The sequence below is a fragment of the Panulirus ornatus genome, chromosome 11 (assembly GCF_036320965.1).
Source record: "Panulirus ornatus isolate Po-2019 chromosome 11, ASM3632096v1, whole genome shotgun sequence".
Lineage (NCBI taxonomy): Eukaryota > Metazoa > Arthropoda > Malacostraca > Decapoda > Palinuridae > Panulirus > Panulirus ornatus.
Window position 1 is genome coordinate 42,243,611 of NC_092234.1, and position 24,836 is coordinate 42,268,446.

The window sequence follows — 24,836 nt, forward strand, 5'->3', positions numbered from 1 at the left end:
TGCACCATATGCTCACAACTTAACATTGCACATCTCCATATTTTTCAATTCAGCTTCTTCTCTTACTCAATCTGCATCTTATCTTGACACAACTTCCCATGAAACTTCAATAGAATATCTCAGTGAGTTAGACAAAATCTGTTTAAGTTTAATGCTTCCAAGACCTAATTTCTATCCATCTCCCAAATGGAAATTTCTTACAACTTTCCTCTCTCCTTTGAGAGTTTTGTATTTTCATCTCTCTATCTTGGAAACTCCACATAATGGAAATATCTAAGTCTGTCTCTGAGAACCTGGAAGTCCTGATTAGATGTTGAAATTTGCTTTCTTCCAAACAGTTGCTCTATCTATCAAAATGATTGATCTGGAGTGGTTCTAGGTCTGCAACCTTACTTGACTGAGTTGTAAGCTATCTAACATAAACTCTCCCAGGCTTACTTCAAAACTTGATCCACTTGCCCTACATAGCAATGTTGGTTCACTTCCCCTCTTCTAAGAGTACTGCCTTGGTTTTTGCTCCCAAAAGCTGGCTGCTTGTATGGCTCCACCATGACCTAGACAAAGCAATAACTCGGCAAGCTGCTACATCACATGATTACTGTGTGGCTGTTGGCAACTCAAGGTAGGCCCTTGTGATAACTGCTTCTTTCCCTACACCGCACAGCTTTAGAACTCTCTCCCCACTCATGTCTTTCCCAAAACTATGACTTGGCAAATTTCAAAAGAGGGTTTTCAATTCTTCCAGAACTGACATACTTTCCCTTGTCTCTTCTATTTCCTTTTCATTAACCCCTCTATATTTCAATCAAGGCCCAGCCTTGATGTGGATAGATTTTTAGGCCAAAAGCAAAGTATGTCATCCATATAACAGAGCCAAACTAAGTTTCATTCTTTTATAGTGTTTAGCAAATGGCTTTCAAAATACTCAATGTAAATATTTGCTAACACAGGGGGAGGGGATTACCCCAACAGTGGCTTATTCCAACATTAAGCTGCCTTTGATCACCATATTGACTGTGAAGGAGCTAAGACCATAGCAAAATCAAACTGTTTTAGTGAGAGCAATGTAACTGAATCAAGTCTGATCTCTGGCACATATGATCATAATGTAAACATGTCCTTTGGCCATTTGAAATGTAACAAACTCTTACCTGAAATAATCATTAAGAATAATCCCTACAATAACCCTGTCCACACACCATATAAGGAGAGGAAGGTCAGACACATCAGGTCACATAATAAGTGCCTACCTGCTCTCCATGGGGATTAGTGAAGCCCCCCTCACTGCTTCCTGTGTGCTTTTAAGGACATCAGCACTTTTATTTCCCCACTCAGGTGATTGTTTTGGTGCATTACACATGACAGCTAGAGAATGAGTGTGAACGAATGTGGCCTTTTTTGTCTGTTTTCCTGGCACTACTTCACTGAAGCAATGTGGGAAGCTATGTGGGACAGGGCAGTGCCAGGAATGGATGAAGACAAGCAAGTATGAAAATGTACATGAATATATATGTATGTCTGTGTATGTATGTATATGCTGATATGTATATGTGCGTAAAAGGGCGTTTAGGTATACATATGTGTATATGAGTGGATGGGCCATTCTTTGTTTCCTGGAACTACCTCGATGATGCGAGAAACAGCAATTATCTATTATAATAAAAGATTTTTTTTCATACATATTCGCCGTTTCTTGCATCAGCGAGGTAGCATTAAGAACAGAGGACTGAGCCTAATAGGGAAAATCCTCACCTGGCCCCCTTCTCTGTTCCTTCTTTTGGAAAAGTAAAAACTCTTAAATGTATACAATCACAATATTTTTGGATAGAAGATATGTCAGTCTTACTCTTGTGAACCCATGGCATATCAGTGTGAGGGGATGACAAGGTAACAAAGAAAAGAAGGAAAAGTGAGTGAGGTGGTGACAGAGAAGTTCACAGATATGTGACACCTACATATAATTCAACATTTTATGAAACAAATATAGAAATGGGTAGTACTCAGCAAAAATGCTGAATTATATTAATTGCAAACTAGGACATTATTCACAGCTTGTGCTAGAGGTCTGAATTAGTCCATAATAATGCAACTTTCCCCCATTCCACCCCTTAATTAGTACACAGGCATGCACACACTCACAGAACATGACCTTCCCTCCATCCACAAAATTAAATGTCACCAACTCGAGCATGACCTCTACTCCTGTTGGGTTTGTTGTAAGGGGTAGCTCTTATGACCGATATAGTACGTAAAAGATGTTTATGAATGGTTTGTTTATCATTATGTTCACAATATTACCCTGGAAGCTATCAAATATTTCTAAGTATAATGAGTATGAAAAAGGCATATCATTTTGCAGCATGTCAACTGTTCCATTCGCTACAGGGTTACAGTGGGTGCATAATGAGATGATGTAATGTCAGGAGAGGGCTGGGGTTAGCAATGTACAGGTGCACCCATATGTTGCAGTGAGTAACCAATATCTGTTAAGGGAATGCAAATGCTATACTGTGGTGGTGGTATAGTTTGGGTAAACAAGTTATTCCATCCTGTCCACTGTTTCATGTAAAAACATATGTAGTCCTTGGCAGCTTTTGGCAATATGTAAAGCATGAAAATAATCGCTACTATACGTTAAGAAACATGATTTACACGAGCACATCTGATGATTTTAAAGATATGCAGGGTTTAATATGATATTATAAAATATCAAATTAGTCAAATTTAACACTGATAAAATGAGTATGAATAACAAAATGTTGGCTATCTAGATAAAGGTCATTGTGTCTTTTTTCTCATTCATGATTTATATTTCTGTGAAGTTTAGTATGATGGCTTTGAGAAGAGTTGGTAAGTTATTTCAAAGCTTATTGCCAAGGCAAAGTAATATAAAGAGAGTTCCTTGTAATCTTATTGACTAATGCCAAGCTCAGCCTCTGAATGAAACACTCATGATGACTACAAATTCTGCAGTGACAACCATGACCACATACCCTCACGCATGCAGATTATCATAAACTCTTACCCCATCTATAATCAAATCAATCAAATATATAAAGACTTGTCATAATCAGGCAAAGTCAAACTACCAATGCCTAAATCAAAATGTACTTTAAGTCCCATTCTTTCATATTCTGCAATATAAGACCCTATCACTTAAGCAGAATCAAGTTATATTATCACATAAATGTGAACATAAAAAAAAAAAAATGGTCTAATACGAACCTGCAAATTTCTGTCCACCAGCCAGTTAATTTCAAAATCATCATCATCTTCTCCAAAGGGATTAACCAATGATTCGGCAACTTTTAACCAACCCATGTAAAAGAAGAATTGCAAAAATGTGAAGATGGGCACATAGAAGTCAACATGGTGGTTGGGAATATTTTGTCTTGGATCAAGAAACTGTCGACCCATGATGGTGGAAATGAAGAATGAGTAAACAGCCAATGTCACAACCTGTTCATAGAATAACAGAAGTCATTAGAAACTCAATGTCAAGTATGAAAATTCTTAAATAAAATGAATCAATTTAATGGAACACCTGATCCTTCATTTACAGCCTACAAGAACTGAGGCCAAGCATGAATTGTAAATTGTTCACTGGATTATGTAAGGCTTCCTCTTCCTGCTTTGTCAAGACCTTATAGGATATCTCTCTATGGGAAGATGCCATCCAGCAGAGGTAGAAGAGAATACATGTAAGTTTATCTCATAGGTGTACAAATATAAATGAAAATCTATTCACTGAACTTTTTATAAGAAAATTTATATGGTTTACAGTAAACAGAACAGCTCCTTACAATACTATGTGTCAATCAGCAGTTGGAAAGGAGGTTCAGTAAATACTGGAACTGACGTTCATGGTAAAAAAGTTTTTTGTTTTTAATACCAAAAACTATGGGAAAAAATGTATGTAAGATCTCAAATATCTTTTGAGACAAAACCATTTTTTAATCTTCTAATTTCAAGAGAAGAATGGAATTTACCTTACCTACATTTAAGTTATTGCAGAAACAATGATTCCAAATTTAGTGTTTTAACAAAAAAAAAAATATATATATATATATATATATATATATATATATATATATATATATATATATATATATATATATATAAATATATATATATATATATATATATAAATATATATATATATATATATATATATATATATATATATATATATATATATATATATATATATATATATATATATCTTTTTTTCTTTCAAACTATTCGCCATTTCCCGCATTAGCGAGGTAGCGTTAAGAACAGAGGACTGGGCCTTTGAGGGAATACCCTCACCTGGCCCAATTCTCTGTTCCTTCTTTTGGGAAAAAAAAAAAAAAAAAAAAAAAAAAAAAATGTAGGTTTGTGGCAGGGGTGTGTGATGTCTCCATGGTTGTTTAATTTGTTTATGGATGGGGTTGTCAGGGAGGTGAATGCAAGAGTTTTGGAAAGAGGAGCAAGTATGCAGTCTGTTGGGGATGAGAGAGCTTGGGAAGTGAGTCAGTTGTTGTTCGCTGATGATACAGCACTGGTGGCTGATTAATGTGAGAAACTGCAGAAGCTGGTGACTGAGTTTGGTAAAGTGTCTGAAAGAAGAAAGTTAAGAGTAAATGTGAATAAGAGCAAGGTTATTAGGTACAGTAGGGTTGAGGGTCAAATCAAATGGGAGATAAGTTTGAATGGAGAAAAACTGGAGGAAGTAAAGAGATTTAGATATCTGGGAGTGGATCTGGCAGTGGATAGAACCATGGAAGCGGAAGTGAATCATAGGGTGGGGGAGGGGGCGAAAATCCTGGGAGCCTTGAAGAATGTGTGGAAGTCGAGAGCTTTATCTCGGAAAGCAAAAATGGGTATGTTTGAAGGAACAGTGGTTCCAACAATGTTGTATGGTTGCGAGGCGTGGGCTATGGATAGAGTTGTGCGCAGGAGGGTGGATGTGCTGGAAATGAGATGTTTGAGGACAATGTGTGGTGTGAGGTGGTTTGATCGAGTAAGTAATGTAAGGGTAAGAGAGATGTGTGGTAATAAAAAGAGCGTGGTTGAGAGAGCAGAAGAGGGTGTTTTGAAATGGTTTGGGCACATGGAGAGAATGAGTGAGGAAAGATTGACCAAAAGGATATATGTGTCGGAGAAGAAGGGAACGGGGAGAAGTGGGAGACCAAATTGGAGGTGGAAAGATGGAGTGAAAAAGATTTTGAGTGATCGGGGCCTGAACATGCAGGAGGGTGAAAGGAGGGCAAGGAATAGAGTGAACTGGATCGATGTGGTATACCGGGGTCGACGTGCTGTCAATGGATTGAATCAGGGCATGTGAAGCGTCTGGGGTAAACCATGGAAAGTTCTGTGGGGCCTGGGTGTGGAAAGGGAGCTGTGGTTTTGGGCATTATTGCATGACAGCTAGAGACTGAGTGTGAACGAATGGGGCCTTTGTTTGTCTTTTTCTAGCGCTACCTCGCACACATGAGGGGGGGAGGGGGATGTTATTCCATGTGTGGCGAGGTGGCGATGGGAATGAATAAAGGCAGACAGTGTGAATTGTGTGCATGGGTATATATGTATGTGTCTGTGTGTATATATATATGTGTGTACATTGAGATGTATGGGTATGTATATTTGCGTGTGTGGACGTGTATGTATATACATGTGTAGGGGGGTGGGTTGGGCCATTTTCTTTCGTCTGTTTCCTTGCACTACCTCGCAAACGCGGGAGATAGGGGAAAAAAAAAAATCCTTAGCATCTTTCCCTTTGAATAAAGGAATGATAATAGCTTTCACCCAATCCTCGGGCACAACCTTCTGTTTCCATGCTAAATTTCTCCTCCATACATCAGCATTTCAGTAATCCCATCCATTCCAGGTGCCTTTCCTACCTCTAGGCTCATTATTGCCCTTCTTACCTCCCTTTTTGCTATAGGCCCCAGCACTTGTATCCTCTTCCTTCCATCCTCCATACCTATGCATGTAACAAATGCTGCTGCCCCTTCTCCCATATTCATCAGTTTTTCAAAATACTCTTTCCATCTTCCTTTCACTTCCTCCTTTTCATTCAGCAATTCCCCTTCCTTACTTCTCTCATCAATACTTCCACTCTTATATCCCCCTTTCCTTTTTCACCTCCTTCCAGTATAGTCTCTTATTATCCCAAAACTTTTCACTTAACTTTCTTCCAAGATCTTCATCTACTCTTTCTTTGCTTTCCTCTATCAGCTTCTTAACATTCTGTTTACATATTTTGTATTGTCCCTCCTCCTTTGCTACACTTCCACTGGTACACTCCTATTGAGCAATCTACCATAAGCCTTTTTCTTCTCTTCACAGCATTTCTAATTTCTTCTGTCCACCATGCATTGCCCTCTTTATTTCTGTATCTCATTACTTGTGAAATGTTTCTATATTCTCTCTATCTTGTTTATTTCAATCTGTTTTACAAAAAACAGTATTCAAGTCTACTTCTTATATACATATATCCATTTAACATTTTCATCATTATGAGTTTGTCTCTTAATGCAAATGTTCTCAATATCAGTCCATTCATTTTTTGGGTTGCAGACACTACCTTTTCAAAATTTTCCTTGAAATCAAGCTTTTCATGAAGTTATTTCTATATCTCTAACATTTGCTTCAATCACTATTTCTTTTCCTGTAAGGGCTCTGTTTTTAGGCAATGCAGTAGCATTAACTATCTCATGGCTAATATATTCATATTTCTCTTCATGAAAGTCCATTTAGTTCTCATCTGCCCATTTGCAGATATTATTCAGGTCTGAAGTTTTTCTTGATCTCCCACACTCTCCCTTATTTTACTTACTCTCGAGTCATCCATAGAGTATCTGACTGCACTCAGGCATTTTCAAATTTTCCATTAGAATTTTAAGTTCTCAACTTTGGGGGTTCCTTTCTGTTACTCCACTTTTTACATAATCATAGAATCACCCACAATGTAGTCATGTAATATTCAAGTTCATCCAGTAAACCTTTTACATAAATCCAATAAAACCAGTCCCAACACAATGCTCTGAGAGACACCCCCCCCCTATTTTGTACAATGTAATTGTGTACTGCTTGGAAAGAGTTTAACACTCAAAAAGTCCCACCTCTTAATCTTGTATAGCTCACATAAGGATGGCATTAATTTACAGACCTCAAGACAGAAGATGAACAATTGATTTGGCTGTGAGATGGCTGCCCAGTCCAAGATTTGAACACAACCTGTGACAAACATACCTGAGTGTACACTAAAGGGATGCTTATCCAGTCATAACTCAGGAGTCCTCCGCATAGTCCTCGGAATCTGTTGATCTCATCAATGATTGTCTTGACAGCAAAATCATCCCGGATCCTGCCTTCTCTCCTTGCCCTGGATACAATGCTACCAGCCCACACAAGTGGCATCCAATATTTTGGGTGTGATGTCTTTGCATCTAAAGACTCAAAAATTTTCTGCTCATTTGATGTCATAAATCCTGTGTAAATGATACAAAACAAAATCAATTTAAAAAATGGATAATAAATTCTATAAATCATATTAATCTGTGTCAATTCAAAAAATGTATAATGACAGGCAGAATTTTGGAAAGTGGGTTTAAAAGATAACTATTTTTGTGAAAAGACAGAAATAACTATGCTTTGATACGGAGGCATTCATCTATTATCTATCTCATACTAACACACAATGAAGTTCACAACTTTAGCATCTTAAAATACTTGTCTTTGGGATTCCTGCAGTAAGTTAGTAGTTTTCTTTAAAACTGTAGCTTTTAAAGTGAAACATCAATCAAACTGGTTGATAATAGTTAAAAATCATGTATTTCTAATACTTTATGATCATGTATTATCAATTCAAGAGGCTTAAACAACAAAACATGATGCTTCATCAATATTCTATACTTTTCACCCTTTTTGTGTGTTGCAAGGTAAAGCTCATATTTCACCCAATAGAGCTAAAGTACTTTAGCACGAAAAATCAGGTCCAGATTTTAGCAAGAAAATCATGGAGGAGGGGAAAAAGTCTTGCATAAACGTTAATATTAATATCTTTTATGAGTGTAGTAACCTGAATTACAAACAAATTTACAATAATGAACATTAGAAATGTACTAATGTGGATCAGAATCAAGATAATATGGTCTCAACTGGATTTTCTTTTTAAGCTGTGATAGCATGAGCAGCTGAGGCCCTAATCAAGACCATCCCATTAACGCTACACACACACACACACACACACATATATATATATATATATATATATGTGTGGCATGAGAAGCATGGGAGGTGGGTTGATTAGAAAGGGTAGTGAGTGGTGGGATGAAGAAGGAAGATTATTAGTGAAAGAGAAGAGAGAGGCATTTGGACGATTTTTGCATGGAAAAAATGCAAGTGAGTGGGAGATGTATAGAAGAAAGAGACAGGAGGTCAAGAGAAAGGTGCAAGAGGTGAAAAAGAGGGCAAATGAGAGTTGGGGTGAGAGAGTATCATTAAATTTTAGGGAGAATAAAAAGATGTTCTGGAAGGAGGTAAATAAAGTGCGTAAGACAAGGGAGCAAATGGGAACTTCAGTGAAGGGCGCAAATGGGGAGGTGATAACAAGTAGTGGTGATGTGAGAAGGAGATGAAGTGAGTATTTTGAAGGTTTGTTGAATGTGTTTGACGATAGAGTGGCAGATATAGGGTGTTTTGGTCGAGGTGGTGTGCAAAGTGAGAGGGTTAGGGAAAATGATTTGGTAAACAGAGAAGAGGTAGTAAAAGCTTTGCAGAAGATGAAAGCCGGCAAGGCAGCAGGTTTGGATGGTATTGCAGTGGAATTTATTAAAAAATGGGGTGACTGTATTGTTGACTGGTTGGTAAGGTTATTTAATGTATGTATGACTCATGGTGAGGTGCCTGAGGATTGGCGGAATGCATGCATAGTGCCATTGTACAAAGGCAAAGGGGATAAGAGTGAGTGCTCAAATTACAGAGGTATAAGTTTGTTGAGTATTCCTGGTAAATTATATGGGAGGGTAGTGATTGAGAGGGTGAAGGCATGTACAGAGCATCAGATTGGGGAAGAGCAGTGTGGTTTCAGAAGTGGTAGAGGATGTGTGGATCAGGTGTTTGCTTTGAAGAATGTATGTGAGAAATACTTAGAAAAGCAAATGGATTTGTATGTAGCATTTATGGATCTGGAGAAGGCATATGATAGAGTTGATAGAGATGCTCTGTGGAAGGTATTAAGAATATATGGTGTGGGAGGCAAGTTGTTAGAAGGAGTGAAAAGTTTTTATCGAGGATGTAAGGCATGTGTACGTGTAGGAAGAGAGGAAAGTGAGTGGTTCTCAGTGAATGTAGGTTTGCGGCAGGGGTGTGTGATGTCTCCATGGTTGTTTAATTTGTTTATGGATGGGGTTGTTAGGGAGGTAAATGCAAGAGTTTTGGAAAGAGGGGCAAGTATGAAGTCTGTTGTGGATGAGAGAGCTTGGGAAGTGAGTCAGTTGTCCGCTGATGATACAGCGCTGGTGGATGATTCATGTGAGAAACTGCAGAAGCTGGTGACTGAGTTTGGTAAAGTGCATGAAAGAAGAAAGTTAAGAGTAAATGTGAATAAGAGCAAGGTTATTAGGTACAGTAGGGTTGAGGGTCAAGTCAATTGGGAGGTAAGTTTGAATGGAGAAAAACTGGAGGAAGTAAAGTGTTTTAGATATCTGGGGGTGGATCTGGCAGCAGATGGAACCATGGAAGCGGAAGTGGATCATAGGGTGGGGGAGGGGGCGAAAATCCTGGGAGCCTTGAAGAATGTGTGGAAGTCGAGAACATTATCTCGGAAAGCAAAAATGGGTATGTTTGAAGGAATAGTGGTTCCAACAATGTTGTATGGTTGCGAGGCGTGGGCTATGGATAGAGTTGTGCGCAGGATGATGGATGTGCTGGAAATGAGATGTTTGAGGACAATGTGTGGTGTGAGGTGGTTTGATCGAGTAAGTAACGTAAGGGTAAGAGAGATGTGTGGAAATAAAAAGAGCATGGTTGAGAGAGCAGAAGAGGGTGTTTTGAAATGGTTTGGGCACATGGAGAGAATGAGTGAGGAAAGACTGACCAAGAGGATATATGTGTTGGAGGTGGAGGGAACGAGGAGAAGAGGGAGACCAAATTGGAGGTGGAAAGATGGAGTGAAAAAGATTTTGTGTGATCGGGGCCTGAACATGCAGGAGGGTGAAAGGAGGGCAAGGAATAGAGTGAATTGGAGTGATGTGGTATACCGGGGTTGACGTGCTGTCAGTGGATTGAATCAAGGCATGTGAAGCGTCTGGGGTAAACCATGGAAAGCTGTGTAGGTATGTATATTTGCGTGTGTGGACGTGTGTATGTACATGTGTATGGGGGGGGGCATTTCTTTCGTCTGTTTCCTTGCGCTACCTCGCAAACGCGGGAGACAGCGACAAAGTATAAAAAAAAAAAAAAAAAAAATACATTTCAACGTATACATACATAGACATATACATATACACATGTGTACCTATCCATACTTGCTGCCTTCATCCATTCCTGTCGCCACCCCGCCACACATGAAATGGCAACACCCTTCCTCTCTGCACATGGGCGAGGCAGCGCTAGGAAAAGACAACAAAGGCCACATTCGATCACACTCAGTCTCTGGTTGTCATGTGTAATGCACCGAAACCACAGCTCCCTTTCCACATTCAGGCCCTACAGAACTTTCCATGGTTTACCCCAGACGCTTCACATACCCTGGTTCAATCCAATGACAGCACGTCGACCCCAGTATACCATATTGTTCCAATTCACTCTATTCCTTGCATGCCTTTCACCCTCCTGTACATTCAGGCTCCAATCACTCAAAATATTTTTCACTCCATCTTTCCACCTCTAATTTGGTCTCTCACTTCTCCTCGTTCCCCCACCTCTGACACATATATCCTCTTTGTCAATCTTTTCTCACTCTTTCTCTCCAAGTGACCAAACCATTTCAATACACCCTCTTCTGCTCTCTCAACAACACTCTTTTTATTACCACACATCTCTCTTACCCTTTCATTACTTACTTGATCAAACCACCTCACACCACATATTGTCCTCAAACATTTCATTTCCAACACATCCACCCTCCTCCGCACAATCCTATCTACAGCCCATGCCTCGCAACCATATAACATTGTTGGAACCACTATTCCTTCAAAGGTTCTGCGAGCGAAGAAGAATGTGTGGAAGGTGAGAAAATTATGGGTATGTTTGAGGAAATAGTAGTTCTAACAATATTATATGGGCTATAGATAGGGTTGTATGGAAGAGGGTGGATGTGTAGGAAATGAAAGGTTTGAGGACAATATGTTGTGTGAGGTGGTTTAATCGAGTAAGTAATGAAAGGGTAAGAGGATGTGTGGAAATAAAAAGAATGTGGTTGAGAGAGCAAAAGCGGGAGTGTTGAAATGGTTTGGACATATCGAGAGAATGAGGGAGGAAAGATTGAAAAAGAGGATATATGTGTCAGAGGTGGGGGAACGAGGAGAAGTGGGAGACCAAATTAGAGGTGGAAAGATGGAGTGTAAAATATTTTGAGCGATTGGAGCCTGAATGTACAGGAGGGTGAAAGGCATGCAAGGAATAGAGTGAATTGGAACAATATGGTATACTGGGGTCAACGTGCTGTCATTGGATTGAGGGTGGAGGGTACAAGGTGGAGGGTACAAGGAGAAGCGGGAGACCAAATTGGAGGTGGAAGGATGGAATAAAAAATTATTTTGAGTGATTGGGGCTTGAATATACAGGAAGGTGAGAGGCATGCAAGGAATAGAGTGTATTGGAACAAAGTGGTATTCTGGGGTTGACATGCTGTCAATGGACTGAACCAAGGCATGTGAAACATCTGGGGTAAACAATGGAAAGGTCTGTGGGGCCTGGATGTGGATAGGAAGCTGTGGTTTCAGTACATTACACACGAGTGTGAACGAATGTGGCCTTTTTTGTCTGTTTTCCTGGCACTATGTCGCTGAAGCAGGAGGTAACAATGCTGTTTCCTGTGGGACGATGTAGCACCAGAAATGGATGAAGGCAAGCAAATATAAATATATCGTGGTTCATTTTCCATGTGGAATCATAGAAATGTGTATATATGTATATGTATGTGTATGTATATGTATGTATACGAGTGTGAAGAGCATTTATGTATACATATGTGTATATGAGGGAATGGTCCATTCTCTGTCTGTTTCCTGGTGCTACCTCACTGACGCAGAAAACACCAATCAAGTATAATACATGAATAAATATTTTTTTCAGACATATTTGTCATTTCCCACATGAGCGAGGTAGTGTTAAGAACAAAGAACTAAGCCTTTGAGGGAATATCCTCACTTGGCCCCCTTCTCTGTTCCTTTTTTTGAAAAATTAAAAGCAGGAGGGGAGGATTTCCAGACCCCAGCTCCCTCCCCTTTTAGTCACCTTCTATGACACGCAGGGAATATGTGGGAAGTATTCTTTCTCCCATATCCCCACTCCTCTGATGTCCCAAATCCAGTTCCAATGCTACGAGAAAAACATTTTGTGACATAGTATCAGCGCTAAATGAAATGAAAGTAAATAAAACATCAGACCCAGATAAAAAGGAAAATGAAAGAGGAGAAAATTGAGATAATTAAACCCTTGACAACTCTCTTTAGTATGTCATTTGCTATGGGGAATGTTCAAGAGGAATGGAAGCTTGCTAATGTACCATGCACTTTTCAAAAAAGGTGATAAATCTGCCTAAAAATTATCATCCCATCAGCTTAACATCTGTAGGAAGTAACTTATGGAAACCATCATTCAGGATAAGTCTGTAAATCAATAAGAAAACCACTACTTAGTAAATAACTCTCAGCATTGTTTTTGGTGAAATCATTCAAGTCTGGTAAACTGCTTCATTTTCTTTAATGATATGATAAACATGTATGATGAAAATAAAGCAGTTGATATTGTCTATTTAGATTTTCAAAAAGCATTTGATAAAGTTCCAAATCAAAACTTAAGTCACATGGTATAGATGGGTTTGTTCTTCAGTGGTTAGGAAATTAGTTAACAGGCCATAAAATGAGAGTTGTGATTAATGGACAAACTTCATAATGGTAAAACACATGTGGTGTACCACAAGGATCATTTTTGGGACTGGTTCTCTTTCTTATATATATTAAGGATAATGATAATGGGCTGCACTGTAAGGTATCAAAATTTGCAGACAACACCAAGTTAGCAAATAAATCTAAAACAAAAACTGAACATCCGTAACTTCAAATGAATTCTAATATCGATATGTGCCAAGTTTTACATGCTGGTAGTGAAAATGAAAAGGCAAGCTACAGTATGAATTCTGTTGAACTGCTAAAGGTAATGAGGAAAAAGATTTGGCTATAATAATTTCTGGTGGCCTAAAGCCAAGTAAACTATGCACAGAAGCAGTTACAAAGGTGAACAAGATTCATGGATTTAAAGGTAGGACCCCTCCAAACACTGCACTAGAGTTGTCCTTCGCCAGTGGCTTGTTATGAATGAGGCACTAAAGGCTACCAAGTGGCACTGGAGTTCACTGGTGATGGAGACTCAATTGTTGTGGCCACCCTCTTTGGGGAGTTCCAGGTGGGAACTGGCATCAGAAGTACAGAAATATAGACTATCAAATTAAAGTCCAGGAAAATTATCCTTACTATTTACAAGTCACTCATGCATCCCCAACAGAAATACCATGTTCAGTTCTGGTCACCCTACTTGAGGAAAGACATAGAGTTAGACAGAATGGAGTAGAGGCAGCCACCAAGATGATTCCTAGCCTGAGAAACAAATACTATGAGACGACTAAATTACTTCAATTTATTTAGTTCAGAAAAAAGAACGTTAAGGTGTGATCTGATACAGGCATTCAAAATCACTGAAGGCTTCGATAATCTTGATCTAACAACTTACACAGACGTAGATTCACTTGATTTGACTTGCAACAATGGTTACAAATTCATGGGTAAATGTTTTACCTTGGTCAAGGCAAAATGCTTTTCCTTCAACGGGATTGCTAATGCATGGAATGATTTACTAACTACAGTGGTTGAAAACAGCTTGATAAATATTTCACTTCAAGTCTATGACTGACATTATTTGTGCCTCCTTAACTACATTAAAAGTTTATAATATTCTTCTAATTTTAATATGTATGTATTTCTACTCGTACCACAATGATCTATGATTTTCATTTTTCTTCCACCATCACAAACAGCCTCAAAAGACTCTAATCTGCTGCTTTCTGAATTCCTTTGTATACGTTCAAACCATTTCAAAACAAGCTCTTCAGCTCTCTCAACCATACATCTCTTACTACCACATCTTTTTACACTATGATTCCTTACTCAATCAACCTTCTTCACACCATATCTTATCCAATGCATTTCAAATACATGCACCATCTTCTATACATTTTTTAACTGGGGACCACTACATACAGCACTGTTGGGACTCCTGCATCATCAAACATGCCCATTTTTGCCCAAACAGACAGTAATCTCTCTGCCACACATTCCTCAATGCACCCAGGATCTTAGCCCCCTAACTTACCCTATGGCTTACTTTCAACTCCCATGGTTCCATCTGCTGTCATGTCCACTCCCATGTATCTAATAGCACTCCGTCTCCCTTAGCTTCTCTCCAATCAAACTCACATTTTAACCAACCTGTCTCTCTCCTCTGCTAAACTTGATATCCTTATGTTTACTCACATCTCTCAACTTTCTCCTTTCGTACACTCTCCCAGACTCAGGTATCAGCTTTTACAGTTTCTAACTCAAGAGTGCCACTAAAGATTTATCATCTAGAAATAGGATCGGACTCACCTCCCATGCACTACCATTCCCAACAAACTGTAGACCCACCCCTCTCTTAAAGACCCTTGCATTCATCTGCTACACCACATCAACCATACACAGATTAAACAGCCATGGCAATATCACATAGACCCACCTTTACCTAGAACTGCTCCCCTCCCCTTCTCTCTCTCTTCCTACTCATATACATACCTGACCATTTTGATGATAGCTTGTAGTAGCTTTCCTCCTACACCATATATTCATAACTCCTTCCACAAAGAATTCCATCAACCCTATCATATGCTTGCACAAGGATTAATAAATGCCACATACAAATCCTTCTCCTTCCCCAAGTGTTTCTCACACACATTCTTTAAAGCAAACAACTGATACATACAGCCTCTACCACTCCTGAAGCCACATTGTTCCTCCCCAATCTGATGCTCTGTGCATGCCACTACCCTCACAATCACCACCCTCCTAAACTTCCCAGATATGCTTTAAATTATGTCTCTGTAATTAGTGCATTCACTTTCGTGGCAATGGGAATGAATAAAGGCAGACAGAAAGAATTCTGTACATGTGTATATATGTATATGTCTGTGTGTGTATATATATGTATACGTTGAGATGTATAGGTATGTATATTTGCATGTGTGGACGTGTATGTATATACATGTGTATGTGGGTGGGCTGGGCCATTCTTTCGTCTGTTTCCTTGCACTGCCTCGCTAACATGGGAGACAGCGACAAAGCAAAATAAATAAATATAAATACTTTCGTCCCCATTGTCTTTATACACTGGCACCATGTAGGTAGCTTGCAAATCCTCAGGCACCTTAATCTGAGCCATTTATGCAATAAAAATCCTAATTAATCAATTAGCAACACTGTCAGTCCATTTCTTAAGAAATACAACTATGATCCCATCCAATTAAGCCAATAGCCACATTATCTTAAACAAGGTTTTCACCACCTCTCTTTTCACTAGGATTTGCCATTTCACATACCTCCACATTCCAAACACCCTATATTTGCTACCCTATCCTCTATCACATTCAAAATTCTTTCTAAATACTCATTCCATCTCTTCACCTCTTTTAAGCTTGTTACCATTTCCTGAACTGTTCCCTTCACTGATACTCACATTTACTCTCTTGTTCACCTCAAACCATTTGCCTCCTTTCAAAGTATTTTCTTATTGTCTATGAGGTTTGCTGATATTATTAAACACCAACTTTCTTTTGTCTTCTTTTTCAAACCCAGCATCTTCCTCTTAACCTCCTGATGCAACCTCTCATACATCTTCCAATCACTCCCACCCCTTCCCTGCAGGTAATACCAATATACCTCTCTTTTTTCTTTCCCTAACAATTTGACTTTCTCATTCCACCAATCACTACCTTTTGTCACATGCCTACACCCCATGACTTTCTCATTCCATCAATCACTACCTTTTGTCACATGCCTACATCCCACCTTTCACATGCCATATATTTCTTTTGCACAAGTAAGCACCGATTCCCTGAACATCTTCCATTCCTCATCCACTCCCCTGGTTTCGTTTACTCACACTTTTCATCATTCTTCACCCAATCTCTCCTACCATCTTCTCACAAACGCCTCTTTTCCAAATTCACTCTTGCCTCCATCAAGAAATGCTAAGACATTCCACCCTCTGCCCTCTCAGTGCTTTTACATCCAGTCTCTCTTTAGCAACCCTATCAATCACTATAATCAAATAATGCCCACTCATCACAAATCTCTTTTTTCGGCACACAACTTCAGAAGCCATTCACAATACTCATTATTATTAAGTACCCCATGCCCTCTACTTACATCCTTAACTGCCACATCACTCACTCTTGTAATCAAATCACCCATCACTAACACTCAATCCCTTGTATCAAAAATGCTGATAAACTCCCTCAGCTGCCCCCTAAACATCTGCCACTCTTCCGCACTCCATTTACTACCAAGTGCATGAGCATTAACAATTAACTACCTCTCACTATCAATTCTCATTTTCATCCGCATTAGCCTGGGACTCACTTCCTTACACTTCTTTTACATAGTCGCAACTCCTTCAGTATAGGTGCTAACCCCTCCTTTGCATTCATCCTCTCCCTTATCTAAGACTTAGGATGATTTTAGAATGCCCTTACGGCATTCTAAAATCATCCTCCCTGTTGAGCTGTTTCAGTGAGGGGTCAAAACATTCTTCCTATCTCTCCCTTTTTCTCATCCTGGTTAAATTCAGACACCCCAGCCCGAGCCTTTGCGGAATATGAACAACCCTCACTGACAATCTTCTGTTCTAACTTTTAAAAAACTGAAATACAACATGGGAAGGGTTTCCAGCCCCTTCGAATTAATTGTAAAATCACATCTAAGTACGTGGTTATGGAAACATTCAATAAACCATTCCCAGCTTGGACCTAAATTTGAGAATGCATCTCAAGTTTGGTCACCATAATTTAAAAGCATAAAGACCTAATAAAGTTTCAAGGACAACAAAGATGGTTCCAAAAATAAGAAAATTAACTTACTGGGAAAGGTTAGACACTACAAATTTACCTAACATGGAAGAATGAGGGGTGACTTGACTGTAAGCTTCAATTTCTTAATTGTATGCACAATACAGAGAGAACAGTTCTTTGAAAGATGCAAAGAAGAGCATTAAGAGTTTAGAGCACGAAACTAGGCAATTAACTGCTAAAAAACAATGAAGAACAGTTCTTTGAAAGATGCAAAGAAGAGCATTAAGAGTTTAGAGCACGAAACTAGGCAATTAACTGCTAAAAAACAATGAAGAAAGTACTTCAGAGGTAAAAGGTTTTGAATTAATGGAATAAGCTGAATAATAAAACAATGCAGAGAGTATACTGCTGTTTAACAAGTTATATGATAGCAAAGAAAGGTCAAGAAAGGGCACAACATGAGTGCAGAACTCCCTCCCTGTACTGCAAAACAGGTAATTACAAAGAGGTAAAACAATTACAATTCTACATGTAATCAATTAAGAAGTAATCCTTGGCAAGTTCACAAATGAAGCAACTGAGACTAGCCCATCACAGACAGGACCTGGCTAAAATTCCTATAGGGAAGGTCTAGCTACAAGTTATCACCCCTATCTCCCCTAGAACATGTCTGAATGCACAGACACAGTAAATATTAGTATAACCCTCTTCTCTGCCATCCATTGCTACTCTACATGCCAGTGCATCTGCAAAAGACAAGTGGCTGACCAGTAAGACCATCATGTTTCAAATTGTATGAGTCCTATCAAGTGGTACTCCAAAGACAGTGAACTTATTATTTCAAAAAGTCTTGTTTCTGCCAATAACCTAACGGAAAGAGAACTCAAAATGAAATGACAAGCACCTTAATGGCATAACCTCGTACACATGAAATGGGGACGAGAAGCAGATGTAAGACTACACAAACATTTCCATTTTGGCTGATACATATTTGGACAGCTCAGAAAATCGAGGTGCTGCTATCAACTACAGAAAACAAAATTGCACAAAGTAGGTAGCCCTAAAATGACAATATTTATTCCAGTTAACTGGGATCATGGAGGACAAATACCCTTTCATTTCTTGGCTTATCAAACTGATCAAAGAAGAGTAGCTGTCCTTTGAGTATAACAACTTAGCAGAAGTCTCTGACAAGGGAATGCAAAACCATAATTGAATAATTTCCTCTAAAAGAAATTTATTGAAAATTATCACCCTGTAATCCAAACCCATGTTCCTAATCAGCATCTCTCCTTGTGAATGGAATGTGCAGAGACTTCAACCTTTATCCTACTATCTATGTGGGAAAATCTCAGCAACTTGTGATGCAAGATGAAAGCCCTAAGAAGGGGAATAGAGTCTTGTGCCAAAAATTCAAAAGTCACACAATAATTACATTTGTAGTAGGGAGAACATTGAGTGAAACATAAATATTCTTTAAATTTATGTAACTGAATAACTGAGCCCATATAACCGAATTTAGAACTTTCACTTATCCCTGGGGATAGGGGAGAAAGAATACTTCCCACATGTTCCCTGCGTGTCGTAGAAGGCGACTAAAAGGGGAGGGAGCAGGTGGCTGGAAATTCTCCCCTCTCGTTTTTTTTTTTTATTTTCCAAAAGAAGGAACAGAGAAGGGGGCCAGGTGAAGACATTCCCTCAAAGGCCCAGTCCTATGTTTTTAACACTACCTTGCTAACGCGGGAAATGGCGAATGTATGTAACATTAAAATAAGTTTTGTATATAGCAGAGGAATAATTAGAATTTTCAAGAAATATTAAATTTCAATCAAGTTACCTGCTTCAACCAAGTGCTCAAGGGTAGGGAACCGCTTCTTGACAGTAGGACTGATCATGGTAAACGTGATGAGTTCAGTAAGATTGACATAACGCATCACAGTCCTCCGCATCAGACGTGAGCGCTCATCCTGCAATGACTCTTCGGTCGTTACATACTTGATCACATCTGAAAATTTTATCATCTATGTCTACAAAAATTATGTACAATTTGAATACAGTACACATATCATTCTGCCAGACTCTATGCAGAATTATTCTATGAAATGTTGCACTAACCACAAGACCTAAACATATAAAAAATCACACAAATGATTAAACATATATATAAAAAAAACACAAATGACCAATCCAAAGAAAAGCAAGCTTTAATGTTAAAAACCTACAGTATCAATAGAAATTTACGGATGGTAAACTGGCCTTAAAGCCTTCCATGCACCACATATATAAAATGACTCTCTGTTATTCTTTACAAAAATTCTGTATGGTTTTAACCCACACACTGCAGATGGGGCATATATAACAGTAGATTTTTCAGTTCACTGCAGCTGCGATGTATACATTATCAGTCCTTCAGCTAGCCACCACTGCCTTAAGGCAAATCAAATTGCCATTAATGTTTGTGATGGCATCCCCGCATTGTTTCAAGATGCCACAGACTTTAGTCTTTTGCATACAGTGGTCAGTACATATGGATATGTTGAGGATGCCGTACAAAATCTATGTGGATATGTCGAGGATACCAGTACAAAATCTATCTCCTCACATTATGTAAAAATTTTGAAGCTGTCACTCATACAGGTAACGTATGTTACTTATGAAAACCCTTAGAAATCATACTTGGCTGTGAGTAAAACACTTAAAAAAAATGCCACACATCATACCAAATATGCCTGAAAATACTCCTGGAGTATGTCATACACATACCAGCAATACAGCATAAGTCATGGGATGCACAGCATTTCTAAGCACTATCTCACCAGGTTGAGTTATACAAACACAGTCTCACCTGGTTGAGTTGTACAAACACTGTCTCACCTGGTTGAGTTATATATCATTTTATTTAGAAAATTACATTCTAGTTAGTCACTCATACTAACGAGAGAGAGAGAGAGAGAGAGAGAGAGAGAGAGAGAGAGAGAGAGAGAGAGAGAGAGAGAGAGAGAGAGAGAGAGAGAGAGAGAGAGTCTACTTCGAAGACAACAAGTGAGAGGGGCAGGAGACGGGAGGGCAGAAACCCTTCCCTTCTTGTTCTTCAATCTATAAAGGATGGAACAGAAGGAGCCAAGCGAGGAATGCTCATCCTCCTCTAAGGCTCAAGTTGGGGTGTCTGAATGTGTTTGAATGCTAGATGTTCTATCTCTGAATGAAACAAAGCTTAAGGGTAAGGGGAAGAATAGTTTGGAAACGTCTCAGGGGGTAAAGGCTGGGATTAATGTGAGTGCAAGAGCTAAGGAAGGAGCTGTGAAAACGTGTGAAAGTATAAAGAAGTGAGCTCCAGACAGATGTAGATAAAACTGAAGGAGGATTATTGAGAGATGGGTGATTATTAGTGCTTATGCACGTGGCCATGTGAAAGGTGATGAGGGAAGGCAAATGTTTTGGAAGCAGCTGAGTGAATGTGTCAGAAGTTTTGAATCCAAATGTATTTTGGTAGAGCTTGTGAAACATGAATGTAAATCGTTTTGCTTTGACATTATCATAAAATGCTTTATGACTAAAAATCTTACAGTATCTTGAAATATGTCATTACCAAAGGAAAAGAATATTTCATATGATAAATCAAAATCCCCCTTTTTTTTTTAAATTCTGCTATTGTGTGGTTTCAAAGGGTTTGTACCCTATTCTGAAAGTTTGCTCCCACAAAATGTCATTCTATAACCCATTGCTAAGCAAAGGCCTCTTGTATGTATATCAGGCCATACTTCAAAAACTGTATGTAAGAAATACTTAGAAAAGCAAATGGATTTGTATGTAGCATTTATGGATCTGGAGAAGGCATATGATAGAGTTGATAGAGATGCTCTGTGGAAGGTATAAAGAATATATGGTGTGGGAGGCAAGTTGTTAGAAGCAGTGAAAAGTTTTTATCGAGGATGTAAGGCATGTGTACGTGTAGGAAGAGAGGAAAGTGATTGGTTCTCAGTGAATGTAGGTTTGCGGCAGGGGTGTGTGATGTCTCCATGGTTGTTTAATTTGTTTATGGATGGGGTTGTTAGGGAGGTGAATGTAAGAGTTTTGGAAAGAGAGGCAAGTATGCAGTCTGTTGTGGATGAGAGAGCTTGGGAAGTGAGTCAGTTGTTGTTTGCTGATGATACAGCGCTGGTGGCTGATTCATGTGAGAAATTGCAGAAGCTGGTGACTGAGTTTGGTAAAGTGCGTGAAAGAAGAAAGTTAAGAGTAAATGTGAATAAGAGCAAGGTTATTAGGCACAGTAGGGTTGAGGGTCAAGTCAATTGGGAAGTAAGTTTGAATGGAGAAAAACTGGAGGAAGTAAAGTGTTTTAGATATCTGGGAGTGGATCTGGCAGCGGATGGAACCATGGAAGCAGAAGTGAATCATAGGGTGGGGGAGGGGGCAAAAATCCTGGGAGCCTTGAAGAATGTGTGGAAGTCGAGAACATTATCTCCGAAAGCAAGGAAGGAATAGTGGTTCCAACAATGTTGTATGGTTGTGAGGCGTGGGCTATGGATAGTTGTGCGCAGGAGGGTGGATGTGCTGGAAATGAGATGTTTGAGGACAATATGTGGTGTGAGGTGGTTTGATCGAGTAAGTAATGTAAGGGTAAGAGAGATGTGTGGAAATAAAAAGAGTGTGGTTGAGAGAGCAGAAGAGGGTGTTTGAAATGGTTTGGTCACATGGAGAGAATGAGTGAGGAAAGATTGACCAAGAGGATATATGTGTCAGAGGTGGAGGGAACGAGGAGAAGTGGGAGACCAAATTGGAGGTGGAAAGATGGAGTGAAAAAGATTTTGAGTGATCGGGGCCTGAACATGCAGGAGGGTGAAAGGCGTGCAAGGAATAGAGTGAATTGGAACGATGTGGTATACTGGGGTCGACATGCTGTCAATGGATTGAACCAGGGCATGTGAAGCGTCTGGGGTAAACCGTGGAAAGTTCTGTGGGGCCTGGATGTGGAAAGGGAGTTGTGATTTCGGTGCATTATTACATGACAGCTAGAGACTGAGTGTGAACGAATGGGGCCTTTGTTGTCTTTTCCTAGCGCTACCTCGCACACATGAAGGGGTAGAGGGTTGTTATTCCCTGTGTGGCGAGGTGGCGATGGGAATGAATAAAGGCAGACAGTGTGAATTATGTACATGTGTATATATGTATATGTCTGTGTGTGTATATATATGTGTACATTGAGATGTATAGGTATGTATATTTGTGTGTGTGGACGTGTATGTATATACATGTGTATGTGGGTGGGTTGGGCCATTCTTTCGTCTGTTTCCTTGCGCTACCTCGCTAACGCGGGAGATAGCAACAAAGCAAAATAAATAAATATAAATATACTTCAAAAACTCAGCTAATCCTATTTTTATGACTATAACAAGGTTCCACAAATTGTATAAAACATTTCATTTTGTGCAATATATACCAGTTTCCCTAAAAATGAATGGAGAAATGTTAAGTGAAAAATTAATGCTTAAAAATACCCACCAAAATGAACAATTCTCAGCTCTTTTTGGTTTATACTACAATATTTTACCATACCAGCATGGTTCTCACATCATCTAAAAGCATGACATTCAAAAACTACATATTAGTTTGATCACAATGGTACCATTCATACAATACTGTGTTTTCACTACACCAATAATTTTTATTGTTTTCCATTCCCTTAATAGACTGGCATTACCTTTGCTAAATCCATAAATACTTAAGCAGACAATTTGATTTATCACACCTACATTCTTTGCCACATCATTAGCAAGCTTACACAAGCACTGGAAATACGTGAGGGTGATGGGTGATTAACCTAGTGCACCACAACTAAAACCCCTGTGCGCAGCTGAGCAAAAAATATGCCACTGTAATTAAAGATATAAAAACTAAAAATGCATAAACCTTTAGAATCAATGAAGATCTGTGGTATTCATTTTGAAAGTAATTTCAAAATGTTTTTGTTTTTAACAGTCTATGTATTTAGTTTACATCAGTAATTTGGATTATCTGCATACCAAATGCAAATTCCTCTTAGTAGAATGAATGTTAGCATGGCAGTATGGCATAATATTCCAATTATTTCTTGTAGAAAGGATTTTCCTACAGACAACGTGATGCATAAAATATGAATCTAAGTTTATCTGATTTCACTATGTTTATCTGTCAATCTATGTATGACTTTTATAGCTTTTTTGTTATTCAATTAATTCAAATTCTTGCAAATAAGATATGTTTGATTGTATGAATGATGTAACTGGTCACTTCTAACAGAACTCCTGTACATTTTCAAGCAATGAATATGGAGTCATGTATGTTGAAAAGAGGCCCTCGGCCACCAGCAGCACTGCACCACGAAATTCTTTTTTTTAAGCAACCTCTCCCTGGATTTCATTTTTAATTCGCTACCCTTACCTACATAAAAGCACACAAGGAAAGCATATTACATAAAACAAACAGATGTTATAATCTCGACAACATTTTAAAACACCAGAGGCTTATACTGCCTGATACTGTAAGTAAATGCTATGGTCATTATATACTTCATGCAGTGATAGTAAAGTGTTCATCAATACCAATCTAATGAAAACTATTATTTTCACATGGTTTCTTTATCTGTGAAATTGGATTAAGATATGCCCTATTTACAGCAGCTCCTTGACTTTACAGCTGCATAGCCAATATATCCATTTTGCTTACAGCTACTCATTCAATCAGGTCAGCACAACTAAATAATCAGGTCTTGGAGCTGTTAAAGATGTATCAAAACAATTGCCAGTCACTGAATATAAGTTTATCAATTATCAAATTACACAATAAATACTAAAAAAGCAATGAAGTACATACCTAACAACTGTTAGGTCCTTAAACTCTATTCAGTAGTTAGTCATCACCCATGAATGGAACACTACTTATCCATATCAATATTTTACTAATACTTTTAAATGACTATGACTTAATGTTTTAAATCTCCTAATTCAAAAAGTCAGACACATTACAAAGCTACAAAGAATGCTATTACTCATATATTTTCAATCCAAACATTTTACATCATTTCCAAATACCCATCATATCTACATAATACACAACAGAAAGTTTCCGTTATGAACAAGTACGATAATCAAAATGAAACCACATACTTTTACCTCTTGTAATCAATTATCTGTTTATATGTTTGTATGATGTCTTTTTTCAATTGGGAATTTCACCTTGGGAGTGAATGGAGTACAATAGAAAAGTACCTAGGTTGCCCTATCCAAACAGATCTCCCTAGTATGTTCCATCCCTTTGATACCTTTCTGCATTATATAAACAATATTTTCTCTTGTTTTCTCCTTTCTCCTCCAAGGATGCTGGATGCCTTCTCCTCTCTCAGTTTTCTTGTAACTCAATATTACAAAATCTCTTTACCAACTTTACCATCATGAAGTCTCTCCACATGATTATACTATTTCAAAGTCATCATCTTCAACCTCCTTGCAAAATCTACCATCTCACTCTCTCCTTTCAAAAAATCACC

The 24,836-nt window shown here is 38.6% G+C and overlaps 2 protein-coding genes across 10 annotated transcripts in view; one reads left to right on the plus strand and one right to left on the minus strand.

The window, feature by feature from the left end:
• LOC139751427 (L-sorbose 1-dehydrogenase-like) overlaps window positions 1–7,289 on the plus strand; it is an 87,917-nt gene extending 80,628 nt beyond the window's left edge. Inside the window, exons 14-15 of one of the 2 annotated variants that reach the window (XR_011713345.1) lie at window positions 3,563–3,701; window positions 7,155–7,287. Coding sequence is in view for 1 of the 2 variants with exons in the window: in XM_071666834.1 (XP_071522935.1) it covers window positions 7,155–7,173 (19 nt within the window). In the remaining variant the exon portion in view is untranslated. Of the gene's footprint in view, window positions 1–3,562; window positions 3,702–7,154 lie in introns of both variants that reach the window. The other variant, XM_071666834.1, reaches the window with a different exon arrangement.
• LOC139751425 (bestrophin-4-like) overlaps window positions 1–24,836 on the minus strand; it is a 140,182-nt gene that overhangs the window by 34,946 nt on the left and 80,400 nt on the right. For 6 of the 8 annotated variants that reach the window (XM_071666828.1, XM_071666826.1, XM_071666827.1 and 3 more), the window contains 3 exons: window positions 19,149–19,278; window positions 7,240–7,478; window positions 3,226–3,459 (listed from right to left, as the gene is read on the minus strand). In XM_071666828.1, the coding sequence (XP_071522929.1) occupies window positions 3,226–3,459; window positions 7,240–7,478; window positions 19,149–19,278 (603 nt within the window). Of the gene's footprint in view, window positions 1–3,225; window positions 3,460–7,239; window positions 7,479–19,148; window positions 19,317–24,836 lie in introns of all 8 variants that reach the window. The other 2 variants (XM_071666830.1, XM_071666831.1) reach the window with 1 other exon arrangement.